The sequence below is a fragment of the Indicator indicator genome, chromosome 4, assembly GCF_027791375.1.
Source record: "Indicator indicator isolate 239-I01 chromosome 4, UM_Iind_1.1, whole genome shotgun sequence".
NCBI classification, from domain to species: Eukaryota; Metazoa; Chordata; class Aves; order Piciformes; family Indicatoridae; genus Indicator; species Indicator indicator.
Window position 1 is genome coordinate 4,867,765 of NC_072013.1, and position 21,853 is coordinate 4,889,617.

The window sequence follows — 21,853 nt, forward strand, 5'->3', positions numbered from 1 at the left end:
CTTAGAACTTTCTTCCAGTGTTTCTCATGCATTTTTTCATTGTCTGACTGGCCTTGCTTCATTTTTTTGGCTCTTCTGCCTCTACTTCCTCAGTTTCTCCTTTCACAGGCTTCTGTGCCAGCTTCTGTTCTTTGAAGTGACTGATTGAAAAGAAGGAGGTGAACTAGTATTAATCTAGTGAAGTGTCTTAAAGCTACTGAGAGGATGTTTAGGGAATAGCCCAAGGTGGGAACAGTAAAGACAGCAAAGGTCACAGCTCTTTTGACTCTTGTCACAAGGTGAATATTACCACTACTATACATGCTGCAGTGCTAAAACATGTTAAGCTAGATAAGGAGTAGATATTTATTTCCCCATGCATATCAACTCCCTTGCATTCATGGCACCAGATGAAGTCTCTGTTGGCCATTAGGTTTCAACAGTTCCTAATCCGCTTACTACTTAACCACAGTGCCACAATTTGTGCCTGAAGTACTTGGGAACCTCTGATCTGAGCACAGATGCTTTTAGTACAGCACCACTGTATGCAAAGGAATAAAGACCAGACCTAACAAAACAATTTGCTTCTCTTTGAAAACGTTAGGAGGCTAAGTGGGGAAGAGATTTGCAAAACTGACTCATTGTTTCTGGCCTCAAAACTAGACTGCAGCATATATTTAAGACCATGAGTGTGTGCTGAGAGATGGGAATATTTGGGCACGATTAAGAGGGCTTTCAGCTGATGAGTCACATGTTAGAACTGACTGAAAATCTAGGGGGAATTTTGGATCCAATGACAAGCGGTTTAGCCTCCAGCAACTGACAACCTCTGAGGAGTTTGCTGCTGACTGCTCAGGCTCTCAGAACTTGGACATGATTGCTACAGGCACTAAGGAAGAGACACTTTCAAGAGAATGAAAAGTTCCATGGTTTGAAGGCAAGTTTCCAGGGAAAACTAGGTCTCCAAAGAAGAAGGATCAGAGGGAGCAAAAAGAAGAGACTCCCTGAGGATGGAGGAAAAGGTCTGAAGGCACAGATATGCTGTCTTTGCAAATCTTGCTCTGGCTTCATGGGGAGGACAGCATTGAGCTGATGCTTTTCACACAGGCTTTTGAGAATGAATGAAAGTGCCATTCAGCTCTGAGATCCCTGGACACTCACAGCAAGTTTATCAAACAGAAAACCAAAACTGACTTCTAGTTTGACTCTACAGACCTTCCAAGCATACAAGGTGTTTTACTTTTTACTGAACTGGCCAAAACCATACGTCCCTTCACCTGCTAAGTTGAATGAGGTTATATTTATTTTGTGTTGAGTCAAGTTAAAAAAAGAAAGACAAGCCAGGACACTAAGTGGAGTCAGTCACTCACCTATAGTCCACAAACCCCGTCCGATTGTGGTCTAGCTTGCGCACTAGTTCCCCAACTTGGACTCGATCCAGTGGGATGCTTGATTGCTAAGAGAGGAGAAATGCTAACAAACCTGGGTATTTTTAAGCAGAAAAATCCTCCATAACAGACTATGGGCTGGTCATCTTTTAATAGGTGAGCAGATGGCCTGGTATATGGATGAAGGGATAGAAAAAAAAAATCCAGAATGCTTGTGGGGAGATAATTTTGCTCTTTCAGGATTAAAATAAGACTTTTTACCCTTTTTTTCCTAAAAGAGCATCATGGCTGGCTGACCCATTGCTACTGATCCCAAGCACCATGGTGGTTTTGGCAGGAAGACAGCTGTCTACTCAGTGTGCGGAGGCCAGGGTTTAAATGCCACTTTTTCACTTTGCCATGGTGGTAAGACATAAGTGTCTATCAAGATCCTGTATATCCTATACAAACAGCAGACCTCTGTGGGACTCTGAGGGTGATCCTTTATCGCTGATGCCATCTGCAGTATTTATCAGCTGTCACAGCGTTTCTGTTCTCGTCCAGGGCTCAACTTTTGCAGTGGGTGAATTTAGCCTTTTAGTCTGAATGACGTCACCAGGAATGCTGGCTGGTGGCCGTGCTGCAGAAGAGAGGTGTCCCTAGAGCAGTACCCTGCCAGAAGAGCATCCTGGCCATGCTTTCAGAGGCACACCTGCATCATGGCTCTCCTGAAGGCTGCCACAGGGATCTTCATGCTTCCATCCTTGTCAATATTCCTAAAAAAGTCCCAGAGTTGTAGGTTGTGCTCTTTCAAATATTTCTAAGAGAAACAGAGACAAAACACAGGCAAAATCATGAAATAGGCACTGGTACCTGCCTCCAGCTCTCCCCTTATTCTTCCATCTGTCACTCTGCCTTTACTTAGACCATCACTGAGATACAGAGTCCTTAACTCCTTGTGCAGCCTGCCTATTGTCAGAACAAAATCTTTTTGTTCATGTTAATCCCATTCTTCTCAGTTGTACCTCCTTCTCCCCCTACCCTGGAAAGAGACTCAGCAGTAAACCTGCATCTTCTGATAACTGCTTATGTTATTTGGTCTTCGTCCCAGCAGCCACTGCTTGGCTAGGCTGTCTAATCCAGAGACTGTCTCGCTGAGATCTCTGATCACTTTAGTTGCTCTTTTCTCACTTCCTGCTGTTTGAATAATGGCTGTTAAAAACTGCAAAGCATGCTATTGTGAGTGTCGCTAGCTGTGAGGCATAGCAGTACTGTTTGATGTACGCTAACAGCCCCAGCTTAAGCTTTTGCTTAAGTTCTTCTGAATCTGTATCTACAGAAAAGTCTCACCCAATTAGCTGAAAGCTTGCACAGAACAAGCTGGTAGTGCAAGTGTTACTTCACTCAGCATTGCTCAAGTGCTGGCGTTGCCTTCCAGCAAGGAGGACAGCACCATCTGCTGCTATCCACAGAAATTACAGACCTAAGGAAGTTATGTTTAGGACAATATTTGCTTGTAATACCATATCCTACTTGTATGAAGCACATTAATTTTGGTACTAAAGCACAACTACAACTGCCAGTGAAGGGTTTTGTGAAAGTCAGCTATTGAGGTGGGCTTGTGATGATGGATAGTCATTTGGATCCAACCTGAAATCAGTTTTACACAGAAACCAAACATCTAATCAGCTCCCAAGACATTAGCTTCTCTGGAAAATGAAAAGATTTGCTTAATCAGTCTGCATGGGCTGCGATATGTGAACATTGTGACAACTTGCTCCTTCCAATCTCCATCCTTCCAAGTGCTTGGAACATGTATGCTGTGTGCAGTGGAGCTATGGACCCCAATTCAGTAGCTCACCTGAATCACTTTCATGGGATTTGGATGCTGCTTGGGGATCTTGGAGATGTGACCTTCAACCTCACCATAGATGACATCTAGTTCAGGATGCATTTGATACACCAAATCCAGTAACTTGACAAAAGTTTCATTCACCAACACATTCTAGGAGGAATATAAAGTGCAGTCAGTGTGGATGCCCAAAGAACAACAAAGACTTGTTTGTATTCACAAATTCATCTAAAGTCAACATTAACCATTCTCTCCTAAGGGTGGTGCCATCTCCTATCTCTGCTCTTCACTTTCAGGAATCCTAAGGAAGCCTGACCCTAAAGAAGTGTTCTTTTCTCTCTTTTCCCATAACTGAGACAGAAAAGGGTGTACCAATCTGTGTAGAAAGTAGCTTAATGCTCGGTAGATGAGGAAGACTGGGGAAGAGTGGCTGGAAAGTTGCCTGGCAGAAATGGACCTAAGGATGCTGATCAACAGCTGGCTGAACAAGAGCCAGCCGTGTGCCCAGGCAGCCAAGAAAGCCCACAGCATTCTGGTTTGTATCAGAAATAGTGTGGCCAGCAAGAGTAGGGAAGTGATTGTACCTCTGTACTTGGCACTGGCAAGACTTCACCTCATATTGTGTTCGGTTTTGGACTCCTTACTACAAGAAGGATGTTGAGGTGCTGGAGCGTGTCCAAACAATGGCAATGAAGCTGGTGAGGGGTCTAGAGAACAAGTGTTATGATAAGCAGTTGAGGGAAATGGGCCTGTTTAGCACGGGGAAAAGGAGGCCAAGGGGAGACCTTATTGCTCTCTACAACTACCTGAAAGGGTCTGGTGTTGTAGTGAGGTGTTGGTCAGTCTATTCTTTCAAGTAACAAGCAACAGGACAAGAGCAAATGGCCTCAAGTAGCACCAGGAGAGGTTTGGGTTGGATATTAGGAAAAACTTCACAAAAACGGTTGTTAAACAGGCTAATTAGAAGCTAATATCTTGGGAAAGGCTGCCCAGGGAAGTGGTTCAGTCAGCATTCCTGGAAGTATTTAAAAGACATGTAGATGTGGTGCCTAGGGACATGGTTTAGTAGTGGACTAGGTAGTGCTGAGTTAGAGGATGGACTCAATGTTCTTAAACGTCTGTTCCAGTCTAAATGAATCTGTGATTCTAGATGTTCTTCAGGTAAATGTCTCCACCAAAGACATTTAGTGTTAGGTGGTTCAAGTGATTCATGTTCATCTAGTTCTAGATAGGTCTCCTCTCCATTCAGTTGAGTTGCTGACTGCAAGTAGAACAGTTAATGGCCAAAATGTGCCATAGAGTTCTCCAATTGTGATTTTTTTCTTGCATTTTAAATAATTATCATTATTATTATAATCATTATTAGTAGTATTAATAATAGTAGTATTATTACATTGGTTTGCTTTCATTGCCTTAAGGCGTCCATCTACTCATACATACTGACAGGGTATCAAAGCACTTCAGAGTATCTAGGATCTTAAGGCTACCCCTAAAGGGACACAGCTCAGGGGATGAAGAGATTTCATCCTCCAGTGGGAATTCACTCCTTGTTCTTGTTCTGCTGTTACAAAATGGAAGGGATTGAAATGTGATGATACTGTAGTCACCTCTCTCGAGAGCTAGCCAAAGGCCTAGAAAGATCCTAGAAGGGCTGTCAAATAGTAGCCCCTTTTTATTAAGGGTTGTGCATAAATGAAACAAACAGCAAGTCTCAAAACAGCTTTGGAAGAGGGCAGCTCTGTGATTCACCCAGTTCCTAAAAATGTTTAGTGTATGGTCCTGAAGGTTTTCCAGCACATAGGCTCTTACTGAGATGTTGATCTCCTCCATCATGGAGTTTGGGTTCTTTTTTACAGATGTGACTAGCGCTGTGGCACCTTCCAAGGTCAGGGGATTATTTGCCATCTGTGGAAGAAGAGACATAGATCCAGACATGGTGAGAATGATGATTTCATGCCTGGCAGAAAGCATGCTGGACCCTCATGGATGACCTTTTCTTTCCATTCTTCAACAAGGCTGTAGTGTAACTGTGGTACATTTCAATGGTTTTCTCTGATTTCTGTTATTTCTTGTCTTTGTCTCACAAAACTCCCAATGCAACTTCACAGTGAAGTTGCCTTCTCAGTTTCTCTCTGTCTCTTTGTATGAAATTCCACGAATCAGATCCCTTACATCTGCCATTCAGGAGTATGTGATGTGGGTCATGTTCAGTCATGTGATGGGGAGAAGCTGTGGCAGTGGGCTGCATTTGAATGTGTGCTTGCTAGTATAGTGCCTCAGGATTGGGGTACACCCCTTGGGACATTCCCCACACCCTTGGCTCCCCTTGAGCAGCAGATCAGAGATCAGGCTGATCTGCCTCTGGCCTAACAATCTGGCATTATGGGGTTGACATTGCCATGTGCATCTCAATGTGAACGTTACCTCATCCCCACCTTGGACTTCCCCATTCCCACTGTTTGAAATAGAACTTTATTGGTTATCATAGGCCAGCAGAAGGCATGTTCTCCTTTAAGTCTTTGCTCCTAGGATGATCTGTGCAACTACATAGAGAGAGGAATGCCTTGGTGTGAGCTAGTGACCTTACTTCAAGCCAGGTTAAGAGTGAGGCAAACACACACGTTTATTTACACAATCTAAAAAAGAAGTCCCAAAGACCAGTGTGGTTGCAGTGATTTACAAGGATAGGGGTGTCCAAAGAGAGGTGTACATGAACACTTTTAAAGATACCCCTCAACTGCCATGCTGCCATCAGCAGGGTCTCAGGATGGGGATGTTAGCTATAGCTGAGAATACAGCTTGCAAGCAAGCTGACTCTTCTAAGCAGAATTCCTAGTGAACGATCTTGGATTGAGAAGACATGTTAGTTCTCAACCCTAACCTCTGAGATGGCTTGGCTGGTCGTTGGCTTATCCATTCCATGATTATGGAATCCTATCTTACAAGATAACAGTTTTAGTTTTCTTTTTCCAGTGCTTCATAATATTTCTCTCCTTTAGGTAGTGCTGTGGCATTGCCCTGACATGGCAATGACAGTTTATCCTGTGTTTGAGTAAATTTATAGCAAATCATGAACATACTGAGAAAGGCAAACTCTTGCCCACATGCACTTTGTAGTGTGAACTGCAGGTTGAAATGCACATCATGTGCATGTAGGTACCTTCACAATTACATTTTATGTAGATCTGAATGCCTAGGCTCTCACCTGACTGGGATGACACATGACAGAAATTACTTTGGGGTAATAATGGATGTGGCGTTATGCCAGCACAGACCCTAGGGGATCTTTTGAGGGAACAGTGCAATGTAGGTTTTGTGGAAGAAAATCCCAATTTTTTTCCACTCTGTACACCTTCAGTTCAGCACAGTACTAATTTTCCTTCCAATTCTAGTTCAGACAGGTTACTTCTGTCTTCTGTCCCTCTTGATTCTGATTTTTCTATTTCCTCTGTTTATTCCTCCAGCCCTGCCTGGGCTTTATTTTACCTTCAGGATTTTGAGATTTCCATTGACTTCAAGGCCCTTGCAGAGCTTCTTGGCTCCATCATTGTAGATCTGGTTGTGGCTGATGTCCAGGTGAACCAGCACATTATTGACTTTGAGAGCTTCTCCTAGTGCCAGCGCTCCCTGGCTGCCAATGCCGTTCCAAGAAAGGTTGAGGATTTTCAGTGCACTATTGCTCTTCAGGGAGAAAAGAAGGATCTTAGCTACGGCATGCCCATCTGCTGTACCACTCTACCTTGCCTGGCTGAGACAGGAGCATCCCTTAAATCACACTCAGGCAGCCCCAGTGAATCCAGCATCTCTGCAATGTCACCAAGGTCTCTCCATCTATGTAAGTCACCAGACCTACTCATTGCTTGGGTCTTTCTCTTGGTGCTGATTGCCACTGTCAGTAGTATGAACCTTGCTAGAGCTACTGAATCCTGCATGGAATTCAGGAATGTGAGTTCCCAATAATTATTTCAAGCAAATAATAACTGCAAAGTGTATCACAATGATTATGGGCATTCCTACCCTTAGACCTGTGCCCAGTCCTACTGCCCCATTCCTTCTCAGATGGTTCCAGCTCAGGTCCAGAATCTCCAGTCTTGTGTTGATGGCTAGGGGAGAGAAACTGGGATGTTAGTTCATGAAGAGTGGTCTGAGCACAACTACTGATCTACTTAAAGACTAGGAGAAAGTTTGCTGTGGATTCAGCAATAGCTTTCATTGACTGCAGTAGGAAGAATCTGTATTTACTGAGTCTTTGCTGTCCACAGCACCCAAAGAACAGAGAATGAGCTGTGTAGCACAAGCAGGAAGGGAAAACAGGGTTTTTTCCTGGCTTAATCAAATAATAAGTTGTGAGGGAGGAAGGTAGAGAGAGGGAGTATTTCCTATATTAATAGACACTGTCTGTTTTTCTCACTGTGAAAAATGGCTGGGTTCTCCTGCCACATCTAAAATACACACGAATTCACTTTGCATATGTTTGATTAGCAGGAGAGAGGAATTTGGCTTCATATGGTAGCTGTACCCAGCTGTATATGTGCCAGTGCCAATTCACATGCATAACACAATTCGTGGTGTAAGTTCTACTTAGAGCAGGGTATGTGTGAACTCATTTGTGTCTACTGTGACACTGAGAAGGGGTAGGACTTGCTGCCAACACTTGTATCTCATTCTCAGAGAGAATTTCTCATCCAGATTTTCCATGGATGGGAGGTTGGGTGGAGGCAGATGGTGAGTTAGCAGGCTTAAAAATATTCCTTTAAGAAACAAACCATAGAAGTAACAGATTCTGCAGTAATCTCTGCTGCTCCTGCCTCTAGTGAGCTGAAAGTAAAGAAGAGCTGTAAGACCTTCTATGTTGGATAGGCATTTTTCTAGGCTAGGAAGGTCACAAGTTTTAGCACTGATCCCTACATTGCCTACAGGCTTGTCCAAGGCAGGGATACAGCGTCTTGTTTTCAATGATCCATCTTTTAAAGACATGGAATGAGACATATATCAGTGGAGATACTGAACCATGAGAAGGAAAGTGTTAATTAAACTGAAGGCACTGAGTTACTGAAAAGCTCAAGGAACACTGAACACTCATAGCACAGGCTTGTGGCCATTATGGTAGCAAGCATGTTGGACATACTGAGGGAAGAGGAGCTGTCAGCTGTAACTGTGTTGTTTGCTTTCCCTCTCCAGGGCTGCTAGCACACTCTGGATCTTGCTTTGTTTGAACAAAGAAATTAGGCAGCTTAATTTTATTTCTTTGTAATCTGTTTCTCTTGCAGTTGTTGTGCAGTAGCTCAAAACAGTAAGGTTTGGGCAGCTTAAGAAAAATTGAAATCACTCCTGAACTTCATAATCAAAAGCTTAAAACAAACAAGAGTTCTGATCTCTAGATTTTAGTAAAATGCAATTTTCTGATTTATACTCCCTGAGGGACTTCTCTTTCAGCTCCCTTCTCTCTGACACATACTGCTCTGTTACAGTGGTTTCTCGTTCTGCATTTGCGTTCTGATACGTCAGTTATAGTTGCTGTGGTCACCTGTGGTGATGAGGGTCAGCCTGTGGACCAGGCAGGAAGCTCGAAATCTGGGCACCCTGTCTTTTGGACTACCCATCAAGTCATGGGTCATTTTTGCTGAAGAAAATACGTGTCCACTGTACTGATGCCATCAAGGCCCCCGGTGCCTGTACTCCTGGCTTTGCAGGAGTCATAAGTTACCAAGCATCTGTCCCAGTAGCTGTCCTCCCTTCTCAGAGAAATCATTGTGGCTGAGGTCCAGCTTCTTCACTTGGAAATTGCTCTGCAGAGAGACAAATATGCAGAAACAAAAAGATCTTCCAATCAGTTGCAACCAATTGCCATGCTAAGGCCCTGACATGAGGATGAAACAGAGGGATATCAGACACATTGAAATTGTTAATGCATGGGGGGATCAGCAGCATGGAGACTGTGGCACTGAGTGTCCCAAAACAAATCTTTATCAGAGATAAAACGTCACAGTGATTATCTTCCCAAAACAGCAAAACCAATGGAACTTTGTGTTATGCAAACTCTCCTCACACAGTTCAAGTCTGGCCTGCAACAAATCCTGCAATTCTGTTCCTGGCCCTGTTTTACTCCCACCATTGTACCCTGACCAAGAGCACTTTCTGTTATCAGGTCGAGGTCTTGCTTCAGGACAGCTTCTGGTGGAACCAAATAATGCAGGGACTTTGAGACAGGAGCTAACCAGAGAAGACAAACACCTTATTTTTATTGGAGAATTGCAAAGTGGTATGAATTCGGGTCACTTGTGCTTCTTGAAATTTGTTTGTCACTCAGATGTCATTCTGTTGTTCCGTTATCCAGTCCTGAAGGTTTCTCAGACAGATTCACACAGCTGTCCTGAGAAAATGTTAACACAGTCCGTGCTGCTCTGTGTCCTTCCAGCCTCTCTCATTCCTAAGGCAAGAGGCACTTAGTGGAATTACGGCAGGAAATATTCTGGGCATTGCCAAGTCAAACCATGAGAAGTCAGTGGCAGTTTCAAGACGGGGAAAGTCATTACACAACCAGGGCTGCAAAAGGCCTTGGATTTCAGGTAACTCACCATTAATGCCTCAGCAAAGTATGGTGCAGTCTCCTCTCCAAAATTGTTTCCTGGGGAAGAAAAAGGTGTTAACAGTGTGCTGATCTCTCCCTTGGTGCTGTGCTGGAGTCTGCAAGAAGCTGTGATTTTAGGGAACCACCTATCATGGCCTGTATCTGGCTGTGAGAAATTGATTGCTATTTCACCTCACTGGAGCAGAATTATCCCAAGATGTGGAAGACACTCCAGCAGTTATCTAAGTTTCTCATGAAGGACTGGTTTTCAGATGTGCTGAAGGCTGAGCAGTCCTAATATTTAATCACATCACTATAAATCTAGATTTCACTTTGAGTTCCCATCAGAGACATAGTTGAGAGACTAATTTTGCCCATGGTCTGACTAATGTCCTCAGCATGAGAGACTGGAAGGAAACACATTATTTCACTTCCACTGCCATCATTGTTTTGTGCATACAGCTCACCTGAGAGCCGAAGAGAATGGAGGTAGGACAGGTTATTCAAAAGCAAATCGGCAATGGCTTCGGCTCCTGCTGTGTCTAGATGGTTATTGGAGATGTTCTAGAAGGAAAGAAGGGAGGATGAGGAGAATGAGTCAGCTTTATGTCTTCTTAATGCCCAAGATACCAAAGGGATAATGCAAGACAAGCAATATGAGAAGCGTCAGCTAGACAGTAATTAACATCTCTCCTATGAAGGAAGCCTGGGAGAACTGGTGCTGTTTAGTCTTGAGATGAGAAGGTTGAGAAGGGATCTCATCACTGTCTATATATATCTGAGGGGTGGGTGTCAAGATGAAAGTGCCAGTCTCTTTTAGGTGGTGCCCAGTGATAGGACAAGGAGCAATGGGCCAGAACACAGGAGGTTCCACCAGAACATGAAGAGACGTTTATTTATGGTGAGGGTGACAGAGCACTGGAACAGGCTGCCCAGAGAGGCTGTGGAGTCTCCTTCTCTGGAGACTTTCAAAACCTACCTGGATGCATTCCTGTGTGGACTGCCCCAGGTGATCCTGCTTAGGCAGGGGTGTTGGACTCATTGATCTCTGGAGGTCCCTTCCAACCCCTAACATTCTGTGATTCTGAATCTGTGATATGTTCAATCTGTATCCTTCCTAAGAGGAACAAAGCCCTGGAGCCATCAGTTTCACATGGGTCTTTGTCATCAGTGAGCCAAGAGGCATTTGGCCAAGAATCTTTTCTTTAATGTAAGACAGATCCCATGGCCTATCAAAATGTATTTTTTATATCCCAATTTCAGATCGAAGGGACATTCCTACTAGTTCATATATGAAAGTTTTGCATTATTCTCTTAATCTATTTAGAAAAGTTTCCCCATGTCATATTGGAGAAGGAACATTTCTGACCAAAGCATGTTTGGTTTTTTCCCCGTTGGCTAAGAATGAACTAGAAAGATTTAGTTATGGTAATTATTTTCACATCTGCTAATGAAGAGAATGGTTTCAGACTCACCAGACTGCCATCACATGCACACCTGCTCTTCAGAAGCTTGTATTTTTAAAAAGTAGAGCTGCATAAAACATCATGACTTTTAGGATGTGAATGTTTTTGCGTGAGAACAATGGCTGTTTGGTAAAAATTGTAAGGCAATTAATTAGTTTTCTTTCAGATGACTGAACTTGGTGAGCAATAATTTTCATTATAAATTATGTCAGATTGGGTACCAGTTCTCGAAGGGTGGAATTCTCTCGTAGCATCTCTGCTATGCATATGGCTCCTTCTGCCTGAATGCAATTGTCTTCCAGCTCTAGATGGGTGACAGTTGTGTTGGACTGGGAAGAGACAAAGGCAAACAAAAACACACAAAAACTGCTGAGAAGTTAATGAAGGGGGTGGTTTTCTCAGTTCAGCAGACGCTGATATTTCCTCCAAATCTCAGAAAGCATTACAAGGCCTCAACAGGAGGGTGATCAGGGGATGTGACATAGCCAGGGCAGTGGGAATTGGCATCCAAAAGATATGCTCTTTGTGGAGAGGTTTTGAGTGGGTAGTACTTTGTGCTGCTTTCAGCTAGCCTGGAGACCCATGTTCAGATTCAAGCTCCAACTCAGGCATCTTCAGCCTGTCCATTGGTGAGTGTAGCACATCTGTATGCAGAACCCAGAGTGCAAGATAATCCCTCCAGCCCTACCTCTCATCTTGTAGGAGTTAAAAATACTGAGGACTTGTGACTCATGAAAGAGCATCAGTTTGCTCTTGGATGTAACTCCAGCAAAGGCCAGCAGCTGCCACACAAGATTTTCCTGTGCAGGGATTTAGAAGCTCCTACAGATAGACTTTTTCTCCCACACTGTATACTCAGTATGACTTCCAGGACTGAGAGAGGGCTAAAATGCCTATTGTTCCTGAAAATCTTACTGGCTACTCACCACCAGAGCAATAGCAATGGCTTTGGCACCTTTGGGTCCTAGACCATGGTGATTCAGGTTTATATAAGGCTTGGTCATGTTCTGAATAAAGTGTGAAACAGGCACGACCTCCATCAGCCTGCATGCTTCCAAGTACAGCTCTGTATCTGTGATGTCCACAGAGGCCTTCTCAGAATCTATGAAGAAAAAGTATATTGATGAGTGGTGCATTCAGGTCCTCCTTCCTCTTTTAAATAAATTAAATAATAAAATTACATAATACTATGCAACAACAGTACTATGCAACCCTATTCTTAAAGGGTTTAGCTCTTTAACATACTCTTAAAGGGTTATTGTCCCCTGGCTCTCCCCATCCCTTTATTCCAGACCTCCAAGAGTTAATAAATCCTCTTTGCTTCTCCATTTGGCATCCAGTGACTGCTGCATCTTCTCACCAGTCTGCAATGTGACTAAACCTTTCTTGGTATAATTGAGAATTCTTGACATCAGGCAAAAACATTTAAACATTTTAATGTTTCTTTTTTTTAATTTTAATTGAAGCACACAGCTGACACTGCCAGCAGAGATAGGGCAGCTCAGAACATTTTGGCTTACAACCAGCAGAAAGAATCCTAGCATTCTCATCTTGGCCACTGGGTGTTGTTGACACAGCTGCAGTGAGATGTATCAGTGCAGCTGGAGGCTGTATTTCCACAAAAAACTGTCATTTGGAATTCCTTCATCAAACCCTGTACTTAGAGCTCATATTTCTCCATGTTGTTATATGCATTCAATGGTCTGACCTCAAGACAAATGCCCCTCTCATCAAAGCCATTTTCCAGTTCAATCTGAGGCCTTTAACAAAACAGTCTTTTGTTCTTGGATTCTTATGGGTTTTGATTTTCCTTCCATTTATAACAAGCTAAAAAGTTCTCATCCTGAATCATGGGCAAATTCTACTGTTAAAAAAAATGAGTGCAAGACTTGTTTAGCCAGAGGACTGACTTCCCTAGGCAGAAGATAAGAGAAAAGGAACAGGAAAAACCTAGGACAATTGTGGCAAAGGTATAGTACACAGATTGCAGTTGCTATGCAGTGTTTCATCAGAGTGCAGAAAGAGGGCCTCAGTCCTATCCTTGGTTTCAGCTGAAAGGGAGAAGCTTCTGCTGCCCAGGCATTGGGCTGGGCTGGTTGTGTTTGTTATTAAGGACTAGAGGAGAGAAAAAGGAACAAAGGAGTAGTCATGGTGTATAAAAAACAGTGAAAGCAAAATGCTTGACATCAAAGGGAGAGCTCTTAGAGGGAAACAAATTTGCCTTCACCTTTATCAACTGACAGATAACATGTCGTTGTCAGGACTCTGTCAGAGTTGTGCCTTCTGTCTCTATTTTGAATATATACCAATTGGTAGGTACAGTTCTGACGGTAAGGGAAAGGCTAGTGAGGACAGATGGTCAGAAAACATTCACCTTCAACCTCTAGGTCAGTGTCAGACCCTTCTGTGGCCTTCTTTGCTGAGGCATCATTCAGAGACACAGAATCCAAAGGCTCATTGATTTTGGACATCTCTTCATTCTGATCTGTCATGAAACCAAAGAGATTCATTTTGCCAATGTAAGGCCAGTAGAGATGTGATTCCCTGGAAGTGACAGACCTGCCACTGCTCTCACTAAAACCTGTGCCCCTCTTCAACATGCTGTGGATGCCTGCCTTCCCCAACCCCACTTCATGTGCACTGCTCCCTGTGGATTGCATGCAAATGGTGCTGACCCTAGTGTGGGCATGGGCTCACTCTGGGGCTGCAGATCTGTGGACTGGCCATGGCCTGGCAGCTATTGGAAAGAGCCATGCCCAGATTCTGTAGGCCATGTGTGGGGGACTCGCAGTTGTCCTGCATTAGCTCTTCATTCCTTTATGAGCTGCCTTTCTCCCCTTTCTCAATTTCTGAGACCACCAGGAAAAGCAAATTTTTTCTCTTCATCCTATTTCCCCACAAAGCCATGCTAGTTCCTTCTAGCTCTCCTGAACTGACTCACACTTCCTCAAGGCATGGGCAGGACACCACTGGCTGACATTGCAATCAGACTGGGAATGCTTTGTATTACTCTTCAAGCATGGCAGAAGAGAAAGCATTTGAATGCCACAGTATATCGGAACTGAGTGTATCTAGATGATACAATTGCCTACAATTCATAATGTATTTCATAGTTAGGAGAAGAATTTGGGAAATTCCTCTTTTAAAATAATTAATTGCATAAAAAATAATTAAGAGTAATTTTGACAAAATAATTTCTGGCTAATAGCATAACACTTTCCTCCTCCCCCTGACTGTGAATTTTTCTTTTCATCCCCTGTCATTGCTTTTACCACCTTCTTCCCATACTCGTTATTTCCTTTTAGAGCTGCAGGCTATCGACCTTGTAAATTCGTACCCTTCTTGGATGTCACAGCATTGATGTGTGACATAGAGCTTGCAGTTTGGCTGTTCATTCAGACCTATGTGAGGGAAAGACTGGCCAGCTGGCACACACATCACTGCATTTCAACCAGTTCTACAGCTACAGCTGCAGCTCCTTCCTTAAGACCTTTTCCTTCTGCCATACTTTATTTGTTCAAATGATGGGTCTACTTGCATTAGTTTAGTGTAAGAAAGACAAAAGAAAGAGTAAAAATAGGTCTAAATCCTATGTAAAGAACTCATGGGACAAGCAGAACCACAGATTTGGGACATTATGACAGTATCCACTGATCTTCTTTGTTTCATAGCCCTACAGTGCTGGACATCCTGACAAATATAAGCTTCCTACTCTGGGAAACAGACAGTCAATGCTATACAAAACCCATGATAATAATCTTGATTATTGGTGTTACAACCAGCACAGTGGAAAGTGATGGGTCTGGAGATGGCTTGTATTAGAAACACTATAGCCAGCAGGAACAGGGAGATAATCATTCCCCTGTACTCAGCATTGGTAAGGCCAGACCTCAAGTACTGTGTTCAGTTCTACGCCCCTCGTCACAGGAAGAATGTTGAAGTGCTGGAGCATGTCCAGAGAAGGCGAGGCTCATGGAGGTCCTGGAGCACATGACCTACAAGGAGCATCTGCGGGAGCTGGGGTTGTTCAGTCTGGAGAAGAGAAGGCTGAGGGGAGACCTCATCGCTTGCTACAACTACCTGAAGGGAGGTTGGAATGAGGAGGGGGCCAGCCCCTTCTTGATAAGAAGTGAAAGGACTAGAGGAAATGGTTTCAAGCTGAGCCAGGAGAAGTTCAGTCTGGATATTAAGAAATATTTCTTCATTGAAAGGGTTATCAAACATTGGAATAGTCTGCCTAGGGCAATGGTGGAGTCACAATCCCTGGGGGTGTTCAAGCACTATCTGGACCTGGTGCTTAGGGACATGGTTAATGTCAATCCTTCAGTGCTGGGTTGAGGGTTGGACTGAATAATCTTTGAGGTCTGTTGCAACCAGATATATTCTGTGATTCTGCGAGACTCCTTTATCACCTTTCCCTTCTCCAGGTGTTGGGGCTGCAGATACAGCTTTGTGGTCATCCTGCCTCGTGCATGGCTTAGAATCATAGAATCATAGAATCAACCAGGTTGGAAGAGACCTCCAATATCATCCAGTCCAACCTATCACCCAGCCCTAAGCAATCAACTAGACCATGGCACTAAGTGCCTCATCTAGTCTCCTCTTGAACGTCTCCAGTGATGGTGACTCCACCACCTCCCTGGGCAGTCCATTCCAATGGGCAATCACCCTCTCTGTGAAGAACTTCCTCCTAACATCCAGCCTATACCTCCCCCAGCACAACTTGAGACTGTGTCCTCTTGTTCTGCTGCTGGTTGCCTGGGAGAAGAGACCAACCCCCTCCTGGCTACAACCTCCCCTCAGGTAGTTGTAGACAGCAATGAGGTCACCCCTGAGCCTCCTCTTCTCCAGGCTAAACATCCCCAGCTCCCTCAGCCTCTCCTCATAGGGTTTGTGTTCCAGACCCCTCAGCAGCTTCGTTGCCCTTCTCTGGACACGTTCCAGTACCTCAACATCTCTCTTGAATTGAGGAGCCCAGAACTGGACACAGTAGTCATGGTGTGGCCTGACCAGTGCTGAGTACAGGGGAAGAATAACCTCCCTTGTCCTGCTGGCCACACTATTCCTGATACAGGCCAGGATGCCATTGGCCTTCCTGGCCACCTAGGCACACTGCTGGCTCATGTTCAGCCTACTATTGACCAGCACCCCCAGGGCCTTTTCTGTCTGGCTGCTCTCCAGCCACTCTGTCCCCAGCCTGTAGCACTGCTTGGGGTTGTTGTGGCCAAAGTGTAGAACCCTGCACTTAGCCTTGTTAAATTTCATCCCATTGGCCTTTGTCTACCCATCCAGCCTGTCCAGGTCCCTCTGCAGGGCCCTTCTACCCTCCAACAGATCAACACCTGCTCCTAACTTGGTGTCATCTGCAAACTTACTGATGATGGACTCAATTCCTTCATCTACATCATCAGTAAAGATATTGAACAGGATGGGGCCCAGCACTGATCCCTGGGGGACACCACTATTGACAGGCTGCCAGCTGGATGTGGCACCATTCACCACCACTCTCTGGGCTCAGCCCTCCAGCCAGTTCTTGACCAATTTCAGAGTGAATCTGTCCAAACCACGAGCTGCCAGCTTTGCCAGGAGCTTCTTGTGGCAGACAGTGTCAAAGGCTTTGCTGAAGTCCAGGCAGACTACATCCACAGCCTTCCCTGCATTCACCACATAGGTAACCTGATCATAAAAGCAGATCAGGTTGGTCAGGCAGGACCTGCCCCTCCTGAATCCATGCTGGCTGGGCCTGATCCCTTGACCATCTTGCAGGTTCTGTGTGATTGCACTCAGGGTGACCTGTTCCATCACCTTGCCTGGCACCGAGGTCAGGCTGACAGGTCTGGAATTTCCTGGTTCCTCTTTCAGGCCCTTCTTATGGATGGGCATCACATTGGCCAGCCTCCAGTCATCAGGGACCTCACCTGTGAGCCAGGACTGCTGATAAATGATGGAGAGTGGCTTGGCCAGCTCATCTGCCAGCTCTCTCAGCACCCTAGGATGGATCCCATCAGGTCCCATGGACTTGTGAGGATCCAAATGGGTCAGCAGGTCCCTTACTGCTTCCTCCTGGATTACAGGGGGACTATACTGGTCCCCGATTCCATCTGCCAGTTCAGGAGGCCAGTTGTCCTGCAGACAGCGTGTCCCACTATTGAAGACTGAGGCAAAGAAGGTGTTAAGTACCTCTGCCTTTTCCTCGTCTTTTGTTACTTGTACAAGTCATGAACCAGGTGCTAAGAGGAGAGTTCACTCTGTGGATTGATGCATGACTTGGAAGTGATATATCCACAACACTGCAACTCCCTTCTCTTGTGCTAGATTAACAACACCTGATCTCTGGGATGTTGCTTTATGTCCCCTCATTTGTTTTGTACAAATATTCAATAAATCACACCAGCAATTTATACTTCAGTAGCTCTGTAGTGTTGAGAAAAGGTTGCCTATGTTTTTCCTAGCACTGCAATAAGGTCCTTGTTTGTGCTGCTGAACTAGTGAATTGGTCTCTCTTAGAACTGATGGATGTAAAGGCCAGGTAAGATTATAATAAATTGTTCTCCCTCTCTGCCAGGATAAAATCTAATTGATATGTACTAAGGAATTTCATCTGTGAAAGGAAAGTACCAAGGTTGTCTTCTTTCATTCTAAATGTCTGACATAAGAAGTACAAAAATAACAGCTCAATTAGGGCAACTCATAAAGTGAAACATAGCATTTTGCAGTATGCAGACAAAATTATACTAATGTAAGTGCTCAGATATAAGCATTTTTAAACATCCTCTAAGGAATCAGTTAGGTTCAGTGATGTGTCAAACTATATGATTATATTAATTTGACAGTATTAAGTGTTGAAAGAATCTATGAGGAAAGAGCTATGAGACATGATTTCATATCCAAGCAAAGTATTTAGCAATTAATATAATATCCTAAATGTTGTCATTTATTGAAAAATGGAGAATTTTGTTCGTTGTGATTTGGAAAAAAACTGTGTGTGCCTTAGCTTGATCGTGTAATCAAAGGTATCAAATCTTTGTCTCCTAAGTCATGCCACTGAGGATATCAAAAGACTTCTAGAGAAATTATAAACAAATATGTTAAGATATTTGTGGGAATTTTTACCCTCCATCCTAATAGAAATAATTTAGACAAAGAAAAAGGCAAAACAACCAGACATTTTGACAACTTCTTCCCTCTGGAATAAGGAAGGATTAACAATTATACTGTTCTCCTGCTGCTGTCAGTCAAATTGAGCCAACATTTTACCTACAACTATTTAATTCAATATGTAAGGGAAAATGGCAACCAACTATCAACTGATGAGGTATTTCCTAGTGATAATATTTTTAAAGTTAATACTGTCAAACCCCCGTAAGAATTACTAATTTAAATATTATTGTTTGGGCTTGATAGCAGATAATTAATTTTGTCTGATGCCACTTAAGTAGTGAAAGTTCCAAGAGTTCATAGCCAAGAACAGAAAGCTTGTTTGCAGAAAAGCTATCTAAAAGGGACTAATCCCCAAAAGGCAATCAATTATATTTCAGGATCAGAAAAAAACCCAGAGCTACATTTACAGAAAGATGAGAAAGGATATTTATGCAAATGTCATTTTGAACCAATGGAAAATATCCGATAAAAGACATCTATCAGAGCAACCATTATGGAAAATTCTTATGTAACACTTCATAAATTGCATTTATATTCTGTTTAAATACAGAAAAACAAGAACCAAAGAGAGAAGTTGTCCTACATATCTGACTACCTTATAGGAAATACATTATGAAGGAAAATAAGAAATTGATTTGTAATGACTGACAGACCAAAGGAGGCTTTGAACTTTTGAGAGGAACCGTTATGCTAAGCTACTAAGTGAGGCCAATGTCCTGTGAGCAGAAGTGGACCATGACACTGCTGTGTACAAACACTGCCTGAGCAGCTGTTTCACAAAACCTTTGTTCCCCCTATGCCCTGCCTGTCCTTCTGGGTGATGGAAGGCTCAGACATAATCTCACAAGGTGCTGAGCTCCAACATTTCCTGTGGGCATTAGGGGCAGCTGGGTGGAGTTGCCTGGAAGCTGATACAGGCAAGCCCAGTTCTGATGCATTTTGCCTTCCAAGCTGCTGCTTGACAGCAGCTTGTGTCTCTGGGCACTGGCACCCTGGATCTGTTTTCACCACCTTTCTTCCCATTGGCGTCTGGCCTTGGGAATGGCAGCCTTCCCACCTGGTAATCAGCCTGCAGCAACAGCAGTCCCTCTTGGGTGCTGGCGATTTTCCTTTGGCTATTTCTGACTATTTCTGAAGTAAATTTGCTAGTAACTAAACACTGCACCTCTGTCCTTCTCAGACTTGTCCTCCATGTCACCACCGGAAGCAGGTTCCTTTGCTTTTTGTCTTCTGTAAACAAGGAGTTTGCAGCCACCTCCTAGACCCTGTAAGTTCCTTACACCTAAATGCAGAAAGCACAGCCACTTGGCTAAAATTGAAACATCTCTGGGAGGAATGGTCCCACTTTTAAGACCTCTGTGCTTGATTTATACTGCTTATGAACAGACAAATCTAATTTCCTGCTTGCAGGGACTGGTAGGTGTCATGAGGAAGCCCTGTGGAGGCTGCAGCTGCCCCGTCCCCCTGCTTTGCCCTTCTATGACCTCACCTGCACCTTCTGACTCCAAGGGGTGACATACAGTGCTGGAAACCCCATGGCTCTGGGATCCCATTGGCTCCTGATAACTGAGAACAAAGCAGCTGTGGTTTGGGCTGTGAACCCCCCTCAATGTATCAGAAAGTCAGGCCAGGCTGCTGCTAAGAACTCTGCTCTCCTTTGAGTTCATATTCCAGTTCGTACAATTTCATGAGAAAGCCAGACTGCAGCAGTTGCAGTCTGAAAGGAGATGAGGGTAGAAGGAGTGTATTCACTGCTTTAGTCTTGAACAGATTCAGACATCCCTACTGCCAAATTTCCAGCACAGTCCATAGTAAAGTGTGGCTTGTAAACTTGTCAACACTTAATGGGGCCTCAAATCAAATACTCACTTATCCCTCCAACTACTATTGGTGCCAAAATTGGTCCAATGCTTATAATTTTACATCATTTATATAGAGGGCTTTGTGACCTTTCATAAGGGGCTAAACCCAAAATTAAACGGAAGAGGCTTTCTGATAAAGGTTGAGCAGAACTAATATATACACTCAGAAATCTTTCCATGATGAATGATGCTCAGTGAACATAAGCTTTTGTGCAGAGTTTGAAGTTCATGTAGCCTACACACTGTATAACATGGGCTATACAGAAAGGAAGAAAGAGTCTATTTTCCCAAGGACAGAATATTTTTAGCAGCTTCATTCCTCTACTTCTGTTACATAAACCTCTCAAGTAGTCCAGTCTTTAGGCACCATGGTAGGGTTGCATTTGGATACAGAACAAAATGCTACAAAAGCCAGTGGAAAGACTGACCCTGAAGCAGATGACTATTGTCAGCTTTGATTTTCTTGCCAAAGTTTGTAAATATTTTTTCAAGTATAGGCCAAACAACTGCGGCTATCCAGATACTTGTTTGTGGTATCAGCTAACATTCCTCTCAGATTTCTGTCTAATTATCCTGGTGTGGGTTGGTTTGACAAATACTTTCTCAGATCTTTTTATTTTAAAGATCAGCCTTGTTTTAAATGCCCCAGCCCTTAATGTTGAAGATCCCTCCTCTGGAGAATGTCCTCCATTTTCTGACTAGAAACCAGTGATGGTTTCCAGAGGTTTGCTTACTGCAGCAGATGATGGGAGACCACATTCCAGTTCTGTGCTTTACCAGAGACATATGTGAGATCTGAGACAAGTCACTGTGTCTGTAGTCCATGGTGTTTCATAACTGGGGATCTGAAAAGGAGAATGGTGCGATTATTATCTATACACATTATAACATTAGTTCAGATCCCAGCCATGGACATCCATTGTGCTAATCACCATAAACAAATAGGGTAAGAGGCAGGTTGTCCCTCAAAAAAATGTTTTATGTAAGTATAACCCATGAGACAGCAGTTGGTCATCACCAAGGCAGTACTTGTCAGTGTAAAAGGCAGGGATGATGTGAGTCTTGACTTCATTCTAAGTGCTCATCTTAAAAGATTTGAGTTTGGAAAATGGCTACTGAGATCACGCATTAGAAGTGTGTAAAAAGTTGTAGCAGTGCTCGGTTTGGTCTATTTGCCTTTAGATGTCATATACATTTGAATGTGGAACGAAGAAGAAATGTTAGAAATGTGGACTTCAGCCAGGACTTTTCATATGAAACTGGTTTCAACATGTAACAGGTCGTAAGTTGCAGAGGCCACAACACACCTAGGTAAGAGGAACATTTTGCAGGTCTGTGATGACCTGTGTGCAGCACACACTCCCGGCAGGTATTTCACCCATGCCAAATGGATTTGGTCCAAAGATGCTGCACTTTGCAAAACCTTATCATGAACTGTGTTTGAAAAGCCTGTGCAATTATTATCTGGAGTAAACGGGGCTTTATTTGCTCAGTGGCCTTCCAGGGGAAAAAAGTAACCTGGAAATTTTCATTTCTGTGCAGATTGCTGGAGAACAGGGCAGGAAAACTTTAGTTTGAAGACGCACGTTTCAGGG

The 21,853-nt window shown here is 43.6% G+C and overlaps 1 protein-coding gene across 1 annotated transcript; it reads right to left on the minus strand.

Moving 5' to 3' along the window:
- Positions 1-58: 58 nt before the first annotated feature.
- On the minus strand, positions 59-21,083 carry LRRC74A (leucine rich repeat containing 74A). The gene is given in 16 exon segments (XM_054400208.1): positions 59-140; positions 1,350-1,435; positions 2,059-2,166; positions 3,208-3,351; positions 5,008-5,103; positions 6,685-6,879; positions 7,216-7,301; positions 8,906-8,987; positions 9,777-9,826; positions 10,237-10,333; positions 11,457-11,564; positions 12,162-12,337; positions 13,610-13,720; positions 19,562-19,612; positions 19,615-19,654; positions 21,036-21,083. Coding segments are annotated over 16 exon segments (1,560 nt in total).
- Positions 21,084-21,853: the final 770 nt, after the last annotated feature.